The 15,996-nt window shown below is 38.3% G+C and overlaps 1 protein-coding gene across 1 annotated transcript; it reads left to right on the forward strand.

The window, feature by feature from the left end:
- Positions 1–5,281: 5,281 nt before the first annotated feature.
- Positions 5,282–13,912, forward strand: LOC104395553 (insulin-like growth factor-binding protein complex acid labile subunit). Its single transcript, XM_010005263.1, has 4 exons — positions 5,282–5,307; positions 5,604–5,745; positions 10,614–11,515; positions 13,465–13,912. Exons 1-4 carry the CDS (start codon positions 5,282–5,284, stop codon positions 13,910–13,912), a joined length of 1,518 nt encoding a protein of 505 aa, XP_010003565.1.
- Positions 13,913–15,996: the final 2,084 nt, after the last annotated feature.

The following is a 15,996-nucleotide window of genomic DNA, read 5'->3' on the forward strand; positions in this document are numbered from 1 at the left end:
CCGCTGCTGAGCCGAGCCCAGCCCTGGGCGTGAGCGGAGCCGCCGGCCCGGGGACCTGCAGCCACCAGCGTCCCCGCACCACCGCCCCACCCCGGGTCCAATAAAGCAGCAGTGACCACGCAGCGGGTGTGCCTGTCTCTGTTGTCCCTGTGTGTCTGGGCTGGACCCACATCATCTCTAAGCCCCCTTCCAGCCCCAGCCGTGCTATGAGTAAGCATGAGGAGGACACACTTTCACACAAAACAAAGCAAAGTAATAAGGAAAATCAAAAGGAAGAAAATACCCACTTTCACTGACATCACCACTGCTGTGGATTTGGTATCTAGTGTCCATGCCAAGACTGGGAGAGTGTTGTGTGAGATACTCCACAAAGCTTTGGTTAGACCTAGCCTCTGCACAAAGAATTTACAATATAAACACGTGTGTTTGCGCATGAGGGTCAGTTCACCCGGGAGCCGGTGTAATTGCAGCTGCCCAGCTGTGTGTGCCAGGCCACGGCGTGTGCGCGTGTCAAGGCCACCTCCTGTGTGCTTAGCGCTGAAGCATCTCCAGTGGTTTGATTGAGTGGTTGGTTGTGCAGACACAAGCAGGGACACCAAATGGGAAATGGAGAGAAAACAAGTGATTTATTGCAGTATTCAAGTATGGGATAAAACTGAGATGACAAAGCAAGTTTTTTATATTCTGAAAAACCAATTTAGCCAAGATGATGAAAATGTTCCTTTCCAAAGCATGTTAGAGAGGAGGAAGTTATCTATCCATGCTGATACCTAAAGGGACATGTATTTTCAGTTGTCATTACAGAATATTTCTGATAACAAAACTCAGACTTTTTAAAAGTTTTGTACATTTTAAGTGACTCCTGCCTTTCAGGCCTAAAGAGTTCATAGTTGGCTGCCTTCTACAGTCCACACAGTGAATCCATGGGTACAACAGTTCACTCACTACTACTTAGAGGGAACATTTACTCCTTACTGGTCTCTTTCTACACAACTTCCACAAATCACTTTGTCAGGCCAGCTTTTCTTTTTTACGATGCTTAGCGTGGTCTTATTCCCATGCTTATTTCTACGTATAGCATTAAGCTTAACTCCTATCATTATGAATTTTTATTTTTAAAATTAATAAAAGACATGCTAAAAACATTAAGCTTTTATAGCATTGAAGAATGAAACTCTCTTTTTCTGTACACCATGGGTATAATTTAAAAAACTGCTAGCAGTTTCAATGTCCTCTTGTGGAAACTGTGCCTTGCAGATTGAAGAGCAGACATTTTTTTTTACAGTTTAAGCTCCATTCTGGTTCTGTTGGATGCAGAGTCACTAGCAGGCTGCTCTTAAAGGCTAAAGACACCCATAGGAAGTGGAAGGACCAGAACTAGCTGGCTTCGTACAGCACCCTGAATAGCCCTTACAGGTCATGGTTGTTATGTACTGGCCTGAACCACTGTTGTGTGTGCAAAACACTAGAGACAGAATTGTCATGATCCCAGTATCATTGGGTGATCCATCCCTGGTGCTTAATTTTCAAGTGATACTGCAAGAGCCACGGTCTTACACAGGTTAATTACAGATGTTATCTAACTGTTCACATACAAAAGACCTGTGTATTTAAATTCTAGGTTGAGATTGAATTCAGCTATTGTATCTGCCCTCTTTATTTCCCCCTCTACATTCCTTCTGGCACCAACTTGAAATATCATGACTAGAAAACTGTCATTATATCACACAGTATTGTGTGGTTTCATGAGCACTGCTCTCTGTGCCTCACTTATTGATGAATAACGGTTCTCCATCAAGTGGATTCCATTCGCAATGATACTTTGAAGGGCAATTACAACAGGCATATGCAAATTAAATTATTTAAACTGACTTCCTTCCCATGGGTGCTGCTTATTTGTTGTCTTCAGAGTGCCTGCCCCACAAGCATCTTATCCAGGTTATGATCCTTCAGCACTATCATAAAACTAGCAATGACTAAAACTCCTCGATATGTGACTTTTTGTTTAAAAAAGTTTCATCCTTTTCAACAGGTTTCACTGTGCTATTTCCTCTGGAATGCAAATGTGCCACAGACAGGCGAAATATGAGAAATTTCTAAGGGGTTATCACTTTAATCTCCTCTATGTAGCCAGCATGGAGGAAGAAAAGGAAACCTACATTATTGTGTGGAGCAAAAATCTGCTTTAAGTTACTCAGCAGCTCTTTCCAGTGTATGAAGATGACCTTGCATGGAGATAGAAAGTACATTTTCCATATACTATAAAAGCTAAAATGGGATAAAAAATATTTCCATAAAATTCTTGGCTCATGAAGAAGACTGACACATCATTTTTAGCCAGCCCTCTGGCTGATTTTGTGAAATTCTACTTAGTTTTATTTTGTAGGAATAAAACACGAAATAACTTGGGATAAATGTATAATGTTTACATTATTTATATTAATTAGGTATCATTAATTTGCCTAGAATAGGTTGATATTCTTAATTCAGTGTAACTCTCTTTGTTTAGTGAGGCTCTTTGTTTAAGAAACATTTCTGTAAAGCAGTTCATATTATTTCAACAGATGATTAAAGGAAGTAGAATATTTTCAAAAACAATCTTATGATTTTTTCCCTTAGCAGCCCGATCCATTCTGGAGAGAAGTGTTTGATTGGAGGTAACCTTTGCAGCAGACAAGTGCCATTTGTTGTCCCTATGAAAAATTGGGCCAAATCCAAGATAAAAATCTCAAAAAAAAAATTAAAAAATTTAAAAAAAATTCTCACATACCCAGTGGCAGGCACTTGATAGCGTATGGCAGCTAAATATGCCAAGGATTCTTCAGAGCATACACCATCACTTAGCAGTTCCTAGTTGCAAAGCTGCTTGTGCTTGTGAAATCCCTCAGGACCAAGCTCCTGCCCTCTGCAAGCCTTAAACTGGTGTTCTCCTGCATGCTTCTCCTTTCCATAGGCAAGGGACGTGGGAAGTTCAGCTTCTCCATTTTTTTAATTTATTTTTTTTTGTGATAATACTGCATCTTCCCTTGTGTGGTCTGTGCCATCATCAGGATTACAAAGGATCCACCTGAGGTTTTATAGGCTGCCTTAACTCAGACATTTCTAAATTCTCTGTAACTAGAGTTTTGCAGTCTAATGTCATCATACTTTTGTGTTATTTTCTAAATGGAATATAAAGTTAAAAAATTATGGCTTGACATACATGTGTGCTTTTGTCAAATCTCTGACTTTGGTGCAGAAGAAAAAGGCCCAAACACCAGTACTGCACATGCTGAAATCTTGCTTGAGTATTAACTCAATGCTGCCTGAGCATTCAAGGAGTCACACACATGCACACACTTTTACTCTCAGTTGTGCTTCATCCTTCTTCAGGCTCAACTCTAGGTTTTCCACAGAGGAGTCTCAGGCATTAGATCTTGTAAATAATTTAACTGAAAGGTTCAGGCAGGGTCAGCTCAAGCTGTGTACCTCCAGAGAGGGACCCCAACCAAAGAAATCCATGGGCAATTATACACTTGTGAACAATACATCCAACCCTTATTGGTTTCTTCTTCTGTGTCCAGGCAGGCAGGATGTTGACTGCTGTTATCTCATTGATTTGCAGTCTCTGCTGACAGTTGTAGTCTCCTTATCTTCTGGTTTAAGCTTCTTTTGCACCTGTGCTTGTTAGCAGAACATGGGGAATGGAAACGTCCCAGACTTACAAAAAACATTTCTTAAAAACGACGAAAATACCAATGATCATTTTTCTTATACTAAAAAGACAAAAGACAGCACTGTACAAGCTTTTAGGAAAATGAGTAAAAAAATTAACTCTATTGCAGACTGACCCTTCATTACTCTGGAGCTCTAAACTTCAAACTGTGGGGTCTAATCTGCATTTTTTTGACCTTCCTTCAACAAAAAGCATTCATTTTTTGATGACAAAATTGAGGAACACAAATTCCTATGTAAGACCCTGAGCATCTTTGTCTTTGTGAACTCAGCATTTAACCTGAAGTCAGTGGAAAAACAGCTTCAAAGATTATCTCAGGGCATGCTAAAATGTAACACAGGTAGCTGTCAGTATGCTGAAAAATTTTACCATTTTTTTCTGGGTACTCTGACCCTTTTAGGGAAAAAAAAAAAAAAAAGGAAAAATCACAAACTAGGTATCAAACCTGTGATCAAGATACATTAAAATATTTCTTCTAAAGCACCACTACTAATCCTGCTCACCCACTCATTTTTGCTCAGTTGATCACTATAGCATAAGTCAAGCAGGATTTTCCTGCACAGCTTGTTAAACATGCCATTTTGACAGGCTGTTTTAGGAAAAGGTTTCTGCTCTTGCTCTTTGGTTTAGCAGATGCTGGGTTGGAGTTCTGCACTCACAGTGTAGACCATTAAGGAGACAGAAGGATCTCTGGAAGGGAATATGGCAATTGTTCAGTGTAAACTCAACTGCATCCAATAGGCATTCCCTTCAAGGACAGTCCCCACTTCAGTTATCCATTTGTCAAATCAACTTCTTCTGCTTGGAAAAATAACTGGCTTGAGTTCAAAGAATAGGACTAGCTACTACAGAAAATGTGATGGAGAGGATGGAAGGAAACAGGTAACAGTGCAAAGCAGATCAGTATGATAATATACAAAGGTTTCCTAAGTACACTACTTCATACATATTACATTGCTGAGTACAAAAGAAAAAACCAACACATAGAAAGTTCCTAAAATAATCACAAGCCAAACTTTACATTTCTAGCTGGCATGGCTAACAGATATGTGACAGAAGTAGTAACAAGAACAGGGAAAACTGAGGAGAATGTTAGAGTTCTCCATCTTTCATGGGTTAAACAGGTCTTATCTTCTTGATCATTTACTTCTTGACTTACAATAAATGCTTTCAAGTGTTCCACTTTTGTAATTTTCAAATATGAGAATAATTGAACTTTGATTTATGAGAATTACACAAACACAAGTAACTTAGATTTTTGTCCAGTCTTTAAAAAATCTGTACCAACAAGCAGTCTGTTTTATCACAGATATTCAGAAAATGAACAGAATGTTTTAGCTTGAAAACAATAGCTGCTTGGATTTGGGGTTTCTTTGAGGGTCTGAATAATGTAAGAGGAAGAGTGAAAAAGCTTCAATGTTGATTTTAGTTGTATTTTTACAGTTTCTAATACTGGGTCACAGGAGATGCAAAGGTTTTTACAGCCCTACTATAAAAGAGCTCTTTATCTTTTCTCCACTAATTCTGTGGTGTCACATTTAACAAAACTAGGAAACTGGAGATAATATGGGTGTTTGCAGATTAGATGTCAGGTAATAAATAACGCTAATTTCACATACCTACAAATGTAAAGGCACCTTATCACTGTTTAAGTTTCTCACTCTTTGTAATGCCTATCAACATTTTAACCCAAGCAAATTATGGTATTGTTTTTGCTGTTTTTTCACTGGGATAAAATAAACAGTCATAATATCCTTTTATCAGATTTCATGGTATAAAAGGACTTTAGTGCTTAATTCAAGTTGCCTGTTGCTGAGACAATTTCAAAGCTCCTGTTTTGGAAGATGTATTTATCTTACCTTTTACTCATCTTTTATTTTCAAAGCAGTCTAAGTACCACTTGCCCAAGAAGATGCAGCTGTTACCCTGCCCAGTCAGTGCAATGCTACAGAGCTACAGAGATCCCCAGAGGAATTCCTTCTACCACCAGGAGACTCTACATCAGTCACAGCAAAATTAAACATCTCCAGGTAGGAAAAAAAAAACCAGTAAAAATACTTTCTGTAGTGCATTGTAACCAAAAGCTATCCCTCCCAGATGGTGATGGTTTTCCAGTGAAGGAAGAATCTTACTTCACATTCTAAAACTGATTAAATGCTGCCAGATCTGTTTTTATTCTTATTTACAATTTAAGGATATGTAAATATATTCCTATTGTATTTTTATTATCCTGTAGTCTCTGAGCACCAGTTCATGCTGCCACAATGGTATTTTGCATGCAACTCAAAAAATAGTAATTTATAATTAGGAGCCAAATGTTCACTTGGTTTTTATATTGTCAAATAACCATTAACTTCCAGTGTTATTTTTTAACTTGTTAAAGGCTTTTGCTATCTTTCATACAACATAATACTTTTTTCAAAGTAAATTGAAAGATTTTATGTAGCTAGAATCGTTTCCCTAATGAATGAAATTGAAGCTCTTTTCCCCCTCTAGAGTTGCAAGTCTCAGGTACAACTGATATTAGAAATTGCAGATGGAGTAAGAATCTAAAGCAGAGTGTGAGGTGTTTCTAAAAGCAATGCTAGGTCTATCTAATAACCCATATTAACAACAGCAGCTTCTAACTGCAGCTACCAACCACTTGTGTTATTAAAAAAGTTTATTCTGGGTTTCTTGAGACATCACTGGATCACATTATTAAAGGCATGATCAAGCTTATACTCCTTTTGCACTGCAGTCTGGAATGGTGCTTCTCTGTTTCCTACCCTGAAATGTATTTAATAAATTTAACTTCTAGAGATACAAACAAGGGAAATACAACTGCTTGCTGTGTATCAGTTTACTACAAATAATAAGAAATGTTCCATTTGGACATCTGGATGTTTTCTTATAAAGAATATAACTTTAAGTGCTCTGAAATGCACCTCTGATTTTGCTCTCAGGAATGGGTCAAAAAGGCAACACAGAGCAGCATCTGGGATACCTGTTGCACACCAAGAAATAGTAATTTTGGAATTTAACTCTGAGGAAGTGTTTTCTTCTCTTTTAGCTACTAATAATATCCCTGGTTTTCTTGTTTAGCTCCCATACTTAGAAAAGTCTAAGTTCATTGGTGAGGTTTAGCTACATCAGTGTGTTCCAGTTAAACAAATGGTCTGTCAAATGAATTATTAGGAAATACATTTTGGGCGGAGGGGGAATTATTATTTTCTTTGCAAAATAAGGAAGATGAGACATTTTTCCTGTCTTAGGCTAATTGCCCATACCTATCAGCTTCTCCTCTGATACTAGAAAAGTGGCCTTAGGTTCTGTCTAGTGCAAAAGACAGGTGTTTGTTAGAAATGTTGGATGTAAGTGAATTGAGTAGTGGAATAAATGTTTGATTACCATTCAGAACCTCTGGTGCATGAAAACATATAAGGAGATAATTTTACATTTTAAACACAAAATCAGATGAGCAATCAGTGTGACTTACCTCTACTACAGACTTTGCACTGAAAGTCCTTTCATGCTATCTGCCTGTAATGCAGATTCTTTCCTTAAGATTAGACTGGGTCTGTGAATATATTTTTCACTTTTCTGTCCATGAAACAAATTGTGCTTTCAAGGTCTTGACATCATAAATACATATGCTTAACTTGACAGAGCTGAGCAATTCTACCTGGCACAGGTTTTGATTTCTGCTTGTGAAATACATATCTTGAAGCCCTACAAAAAAGCTTTAGGTTTGGGGTTTTTTTTTTGTTTGTTTGTTTTTTTCTCTCTTTTAAAAAAATCCTTAATTTACCTAATCTTATAGGAAATAACATATTTTCAAAAAGAAGTTGAATGGAAGCCTAGACTTTTCACAGCTGACTTTTTAATATAAGCATTCACATACACTACTATGGCTTGCTAATTAGCAGCCCCAGAATAATAAACAAATAATGTTTCAAACTGAGCACCCATTACTTTTGGACATTCCTTTGCAGTGGTTATTACTAAAATTGTAAAGAAATTAAAAAGAAAAGAATATATGTTTATATGCTAAATACACTATGTTCTGAAGAAAAACAAGAAAAATACTATTTTTATTTTTTTTTACCCAGATCAACTTTGTATTTGTTCTGACAGGGCTGATTGCCACTGAATACACTGGCTGGGATTTTTGCTTTTGATATTTTTACAAACATACTTCATAATAACAAAACTAGATTATTTTAGGATCTCTTTTTCAATTATTTCTACCCCCTCCTCTACTTGAAGACTATCTGCAACCTGTTTACTCTAACTGGAAGATTTAGTTTCTTTCTAACTATATGAATACATGGGTTTTTCTCTGTTGAAAGAAAATTGGTTCTCTGGAACCCACAATAGGGCACTGGTTTAAGAAACTGCTTATAACTGAATCTCAGTTTACAAAAATTGAAAAAGGAAAAAAGTCATTAAAAATGACAACAAAAATGAAAATATTTCTATTAAAATAACATTGTTTTAGGTTCACTTTCAAGAGATCTACTTTTTAAAATGTAAAATTAGATTAGTGTCACTTTACAGTCATACATAAAAAGAGAGCTGAAGGGCTTTCAAATGTGTCTTGGCTCAGATTAGAAAGACTGGGTGTTTTGTAACAGCATGGATAAATGTTTAAGCCTCAAAACAGAATGGTCACAAAGCCTGGCAAAGCATCCCAAATAGGTGGAAAGTAGAAATTCTAATAATCCACATTAAGAAGCCTAACATCATTACAGAATGAATGTCTGTACATTGACCTTCATGTAGCTCTCTGTCACTTAATAAGATGAAAGTTAAGCCTCTTAGAGACATAAAGCAACCAACTGAGGAAAAGCAGGAAATACTGCTTTCAAGCTTGTAAGAGAAAACATGTTGAACTTACTAAGGTTCACATTTGTTTCAATGTCCTTAAGACTGTTTTATCACATATGACTATCCTTTTCTGCTCTTGAGCAATGCAATTCATTCCAGTGAGAATTCTCATGATAAGGTTTTGCAAGATTAGCCTCCTAATCAAAACTGGACATGCAATTCTCTCTTTTCTATATAGCAATATATACATATATATATATAACAAAAATGCATTTTTAGAAAAAAATAGGAAAAGGACAACTTTGCTATTTGCCATTGAGAATACTTTTCTTTATGGAGGTGCATTCCCTCATTGAACTGAAATGTAAATGATGGAGAACCTGCATCAGTAGAAGAGGTTCTGTATCTGTACTTTCTCACTAACTGCATAAAATCTTGCAATGCTTAGAAATTACAAGACTGAATGAATGTCATCAGAAACCAGTGACAACTAAGGACACCAAAGCAAAATGAAGATTGACTCCTCTTTCACAGCCATGTGAGCTTTAATTTTAACAGAAGTTAAAATGCAGGGTTTGTAGCTAAGGTAGATAAATACAACTTAAAAAACACACAGGAGTCAGGTAAATAATGCTGGAAGGAATCTCTTAGCAGTCACCTTTATAAGCAGATTTCAGATGCAAAAGTGTGATAGCCAGATCTGTTCAATCACAGTCATAGAAAAAAAATTTCTACTCAGTACCTGAACTGAGAATGTATTTGTACTGCCTTATATGTAGGTTCCTGACTGGGGTGAGGGGTTATGCTGTAGAGCGGGTTTATAGCTACCCTCAATTAGGATAAAATGTGCTGGTCGCAACTCACACCTGGGGGAAATAGCATGAAGATGATAGTGTTTAACAATCGTCACTGATGTGGTACTCCTGACATCTGTACAGAGATGTTTATTGGGAGTGGGAAGAGAAAATAAGTGAGGACACTCCGTCCCACCTCTTCCATGCAGAGTGCTCATCTTGCTGCGAGCTTTCTGTGATTTCCATTTCAGTTAATTTTTATAATTCAACCACCTAGGTCAATGGGCAACATCTCAATTTCAAAAAACTAGAACTATTGTTTAAGTAACTGGTATGCTTAGAGGATTCCCTGGCTCACTTTCATTGCATGTTTCCACCTATCTTGGCTTGGAAGAAACAGCCAGATTCCATTGTTTGCTTTTGAACCAGAGACACAAGATGGAAACTCTGTAAATGTGCAGGTTCCAAAAGAGCAGAAAAATAATGGAGCAATTAGGATGGCTCTTTGTATTATAGTCATAGTCAACAAATAAGTTCCATTTACCACTGCAAAGGATCTGTTTATTACCAACTAACAAAAGATAAGTTCTTTTAAAAGCAATCTGTTCCACAAAGGTGATTTTCAGATCAAACTGATCTGACACTTGGTTTGGTCATCTAGTATGTAAAGCTTTTACTTTAAAGAAAAGAAGAGGAGACAGTGAGGAGGGGGAGGGAGGAGAGGGGCGGGGTGGACACACAGAGCTGGGAGAAGAAATACAAGTGCTGGATTTTAGCTTTCTGCCAAAACTTTATAGTAGGAGAGGTGATGACATCCATGTGTACTTCCTCCAGGAACAGGTGGTGCAGTGACCATACTGCTGATATGTGGAAATGGCTGTATCATGAACTCAATCCTGCTCCCTCAAGCTCTGTTGAGCACAATGCACATATAACACACATGTAAGAGCCATCTACTCTCTGTAGGGGTTTCTGCCAGTTGTGATATTGCCTGTCCTTTTTAGACAGGTTACCCACCAGGCAGAAATAAAAGCAATAATCCTTCTTCAAACATGTGTTTGCTTGATACCAGGCAAAATATGAACTTCAACAACAAATGTATAGAAATGTAAGTAAACCTGGCCAACTGCAGGTACTTATAGTAACACCTCTACCGTTACCATTTCTTTTAGTTTCCCATTATAAATACATAGTTTCCCAATATATACTAGCAATTGTCTGAGCATCCAGAAGTAGTGAGTGAGGAGTGTAAATAGCTGGTGTACGATCACATGAAATGTTTTTTTCTTTTTAAGATGACTGACTTCAGGAAAATGTCAGCCCTTGAAGAGCTGGTCCTGTCATGCAGTGGCACAGAATCAATAGAAAACAACACTTTCAAAGCTCTGAGCACCTTGAAGTCTCTGGAACTTTACAAAAATCAGCTAAAGCACATACCTGCCTTCCTCCCGTCTGGCCTTGAAATTTTAAAACTTGCTGATAACTCCATCAACACTCTGCATGCATCTGATTTTGAAGGTTTGATGAAACTAAGGGTGCTCGATATTCAAAACAATTTGATTGCAACTCTGCCTTCAAGTGCATTTTCTTCTCTTTGCAATTTACAAAGTCTGAATCTGGATGGCAACAACATGAAATCAGCATCTGCACCACTTAAGCTTCCCAGGCTAAAGTATTTGAGCATGGCTGATAATAAGCTGAATTCGTTCCCAACCAACTTCTTTGCATCTTTCAAAAATCTACAATTTCTTAGTTTAAGTGGCAACCTTCTGACAAAAGTGCCTCTTGACCTTCCTAAATCCCTGATGTTTCTAAAATTAGAGAAAAATAAACTCAAAACAGTAAGGCTACGAGACATGAAACACCTAGAAAACCTGTCTGAGTTCTTCTTGTCAGAAAATCAGCTAACATCAATAGATGGTGCCCAGCTTCTTCCTAACTTAACAACACTGGAGCTCTCTAAGAACCAGCTCCACATGATGCCACCCAGGCTGCCAGGCAGACTGCAGAAGCTCGACTGCAGCAATAACCTGATTGAAAGGGTGACAGTGCAGGACTTCCAGGGACTACAAGACCTCAAGCACTTGTTTCTTGACAACAACGCTGTTCGCATGTTTGAGGCAGGAGCTCTTCAGCAGTGTACACAGCTTTTGAATCTAGCGCTGGAACAGAATCTCCTTGCTTCTATTCCACTGAGGCAAGTGAATCTGAGGTTCCCAGATGTCACCTGTCCTTTCTGACATTATAAGAATGAAGATCAAACTGGGAAAAAAATCACATTCAGACCCAGTCGTGATAGAAGGCTATGCATACCATAAACCCACTGCCATAACAGGCACTAATTAGCACTCTTGTTAGTAGCTTCAGAATAGAAGTACAGCTGTTTTCCTTAGATCTGTGGCCCCCAGTGAATCTACTCATTTCACATCTCTGCCTGCCAGTGAGACTACTTTGTTTAATTAGCACACGAACAAGAGGAACCTGAATCATTACAGAGAAGTTATACTGCTGCTTAGATCTATCTTCTCCCATAACACAAAATTAATAGAGCATTCAATAAAAAGGAAAGACAGCAATTTTAAAGCTGATGTTTCTACCAACCCACACTGAGTTTATTATTGTTAAAATATTAAGATTTCAAGAGCTGAGTCTGGTAAAAAAACCCAACGTGCTTTTCAGTGGGTGTTAGCATTCCCAACTTCATTAAATTCACACATTAAAAGGTATTGGGAATGCACATAAGCTCTCCTGCTTCAGGCTATAAGAAAAATCCCAGCCAGAGGAGCACAGAAGAAACATCCCTTGGGCACACTGTGTTCATTAATGCCCTGCTTACAGGTTCTCTCGCATTCATCTGCATGTTGATCCTGGCCATTATCAGACGGCATGTTAAGCCAAATGGAGGCTGCTCTGAGATAAAGTGCCAATTTTATTACTTAAAAAAGCTGTGCAATAAGATGGCATAAAAATAGCAAAGTAATTCCATTAACATCAACTTCTTTAACACAACTGCACTATTAAATTTTATTTTTATGGCTTGTGGACAGGTTTAACTGGCCCAAATAAATAATGCAGTAAAATTTCAGTTTGTTTAGCATCACATCCTTTAGCATTTGAAACTATTTGGCAGCAGCTTTATAATCAGAAAGTGATTTAGTGGTGTATAAATATTTGATTTCAGTCTAGCTTGACAGGAATGTTTAATGCTTTCTAGTTACTTTAGTATTGTCTAATCCATCTTATTTTACAACCTCCGTAGTAAAGAGAATTAACAGGAAGGAGTTATCTATTAGTCTTTAAACAGGACAGCCTTTAAGAGGATACTGGGGACTTTTATTTTCAACCCAGCAATGAATACAGATTTCAAGGGGAGGCTGTAAACATAAAAGAGGGGGAAAGATGACAAGATGTAAAATGTATGTACTTAATCGTTTGCTGATCATCAAGTACACATGGACATATAGAAATGAAAAGTATTACTTCTGACAGTTATCTGAGAAGTCATTTTCCTGTGTCAAAGGCTAAAACATATAGTTAATGTGCGACAGCTAATGGGTTAATAAGTCTTAGCAGGACTGAGGAGAAAGAAAGCTTCTTTTGTGGTTTTTTTTCCCCAAGAAGAAAATAATCCACTTCACTTAGGTGGTGAAACACTGGAACAGGTTGCTCAGAAAGGTGATAGATGCCCATCAATAAGTGCTTGAAGGAAGTGTTGCCATGCTCCTCTAAAGCTTTGGTTTTAATGCTTGCTGATATAATTTGGTCATTGGCATCCTTATGGCATTACAGAGTACAAAAGACATCTTTAAGCCTGCCATTCAATTGAATGTATAACTTTCTTCATAGTGCAGTAGGACTAAAATAGTTTTTTAGTACAGTTGTAGAAACACAGTCAGGACAGGTCAGAACTGCAATAATTTGGGAAAACTGTTCAAGTGTTTATAGACAGTATTCATATAACTTAAAACAAATATGTTAAAATTTCAGGACCACAACTTTTTTGCAGAAGATTTTTTTTTGTTAGGAATAGTTTTGTTTAATATATCAGATATGCCTGGACAAATACCCACCACTGAATACGCACTTTTACAAACAGAATCAAGATGATGAACATAACATGTTTGTTTTTGTTTTATTTTTAACCAGACTTCCAGACACCCTTGCTAGATTGGATCTAAAGGGAAATGACATAGAGGATGTTGGAGAACAAGAGCTGAAGGACTTGAAACAGCTTCAGGTTTTAAATTTACGGAACAACAAGATATCTGCCTTGGACCGCAAAGTCTTAGAGTATTTACCTCGTCTCCGTCACTTGTATCTAGATGGAAACCCTTGGAACTGCACCTGTGACCTTCTCAGAACCAGAAGGGCTCTGGTGGCCAAAGGAACGGATGTCAGGGGAGGGCAGTGCACGGCACCAGCAGAAAGCCGAGGAGAAAGTTGGATGTCTTCCAAAAAGATTCTGCAGCAGTGTGAAGATAATCTGTCTTCCATGGAAAGAGGCAAAGAAGACAGAAAGAAAATTAAACCCAGTGAGGCCTCCAGTGTTGGAGTAAACACAGATGATGATTACTATGATTATGAATTAGATTAACCCCATGGCTAATTTATGGTGAACCTTAAAAATTTGTTCAGAACTGCCCTCCACCACCAGCATCTCTGCTGACAACCAGCCTGCTGGTCTGCTGTTAACTTTTCCTCTTTAATTTGTACTTGAAGGGTTAATAGCTGGTGACAGAAAGGCTACAGTAAGGATGTCACTGTAAACTGAAAAGCTTAAAAATAAATACATTTGTTTTTCTATGCCATTTGTACTATGTAGTTTGAGGGAAGTAAGAATGCGATTGTTACCTCTTAGAAAAGCAGTCTGTAACTGTATGGACCCTTTTATAGAAAAGTATTGCTATAGTTGCATAAAACCCCCATAAATAAAACTCTGCAATATAACAAGATACTATTTCTGAGAGTTTGGCCTTCAATACACTTAAGCTCACAGGTCTGCAGGTTGAGATAGAGCTACACTGATGTGGGCAATTTCTCAGGATTGCTTGGAGATTCTTGCTTTTGAGAAATGAATTTCAGTTTTCCAGGAACATTTGCCTTTTCTAATTATTTTAGACTGTTTTAAATGACATTAGCCTTAATTAGTTGAGCTCCAGGCAAAACACAGAAGGCCCATATTTATCACAGCAAATGCAACGAACAGAAGAATCAGTGCCATGGTTAATGAGATTTAATACTAATCCAATATGTAATTAATAGTGAGGAATAAGACCGCTGGGGTCAACTTGACCTGATTCTGAGGTTGTAAACAGAATAATGGGGATTTTCAGGAAATAGATCTCTACCTCTGGTAAATATTAGGATAAGATCAATAAGACAAAGGGGTTTTTGGAAGAGTGTATTTTGGTGGCTGAGTAGCTAATTGACTACAACACAGCTAAAGATGCTGCACGTGTACTTTTAGGTTGGGTGTACTTCACACAGGAGCACACCCTGCAAGTGCTCCTCTTCCCCGGCAGGAACCTTCCAGGCTTTTCCATGCAAAAGAAGGACTTAGTGGTATATGCATCAACTCTGATGTACGTACAAATTTTATCAAGCAGTTTCCAAAGTGCTTGAAAACCAAACAAAATTGGACTATTGAGACCACTAAAACTAGTGACTTACAAACAGTAATCTAAGGGGTTTTCTGGCAGTTCATAAATCTTGGCTGATAACTTAGGAGGAACAACACCAGCAAATTACTTTTCAAAGCAAACAGTTTCTATTATTCTTTATCTTCTGTTGGCATTCATCAACTGTGTAATCACTCACATTAGGAGAGGCTATTTTGTCAGGTGTCAGAGTGCAGCTATTTGGCTCTGTTGCCTATGCAAATGCAATTGACGCTTGGGTTTCCTAGGCACCCAACGCATCAAGCTATCCAACTGGAACTGAGAGACATGTTCATTTCTCTTTTATGTTTTAACTTTTTAACAAATCATCAGCCACACAAATTTTGGGTAGCTGAAGATTTAGACATTTATGGAACATGACAATCTTCCCTCTGAAGTTTGTGTTATTTTTGCTGGCTAATGTTGGTCTGTACTAGAAGTCTGTGAAACACTTGTTTTCTGAGCAAGAAAAACATTTTAATGGCATAGAATTTTTTGTTCCACTTTATATTGGCAGATTATTTTAATAGAGTACTTCACGTATCTCCTGGTGCCATTTATCATAGAATCATACAACCATTTGGGTTGTAAGGAAGATCATCCAGTTCTAACGCCCCTGCGTGGGCAGGGACACTTCCCACTAGAGCAGGTTGCTCCAAGCCCCATTTAATCTGACCTTGAACACTTCCAGGGAGGGGGCAGCAACATTTCGACCCACCCACCCGTTTCATGGCACCGAACTAGCTTCTTAGCTCTCTCGTTTCCCTGCAGTGGGATTTCCACCGTTGGATCTAGGGGCTATTGCAAGCCAAGGCAGCCCAACTGCAGGGCTTGTGGGAGAGCACAAAACAAGCTCAGCGGGTGTCTGGGGGCAGCGCTGCTCCCATTCCCCAGAGCCCTCCAATATTCGCAGCGTGCATGGAGGGCGAGACAGAAACCCACGGGGCTCGGGAGCACCTGTGCTGCTCGGGCCTTCCCCCGTCTCAGCCGCCGGCACGAAAATGGCGGTGGGGGCGTCAGG

This window comes from Chaetura pelagica, unplaced genomic scaffold, assembly GCF_000747805.2.
Source record: "Chaetura pelagica isolate M959 unplaced genomic scaffold, ChaPel_1.0 scaffold171, whole genome shotgun sequence".
NCBI classification, from domain to species: domain Eukaryota; kingdom Metazoa; phylum Chordata; class Aves; order Apodiformes; family Apodidae; genus Chaetura; species Chaetura pelagica.

Excerpts from the sequence above, each read along its gene's own strand:
- LOC104395553 (XM_010005263.1), top strand. The coding sequence starts at position 5,282 with ATGGGTGTTTGCAGATTAGATGTCAG. Across the intron at positions 5,746-10,613 it reads GCAAAATTAAACATCTCCAG|ATGACTGACTTCAGGAAAAT; the intron begins GTAGGAAAAAAA and ends TTTCTTTTTAAG. Across the intron at positions 11,516-13,464 it reads CTTGCTTCTATTCCACTGAG|ACTTCCAGACACCCTTGCTA; the intron begins GCAAGTGAATCT and ends ATTTTTAACCAG.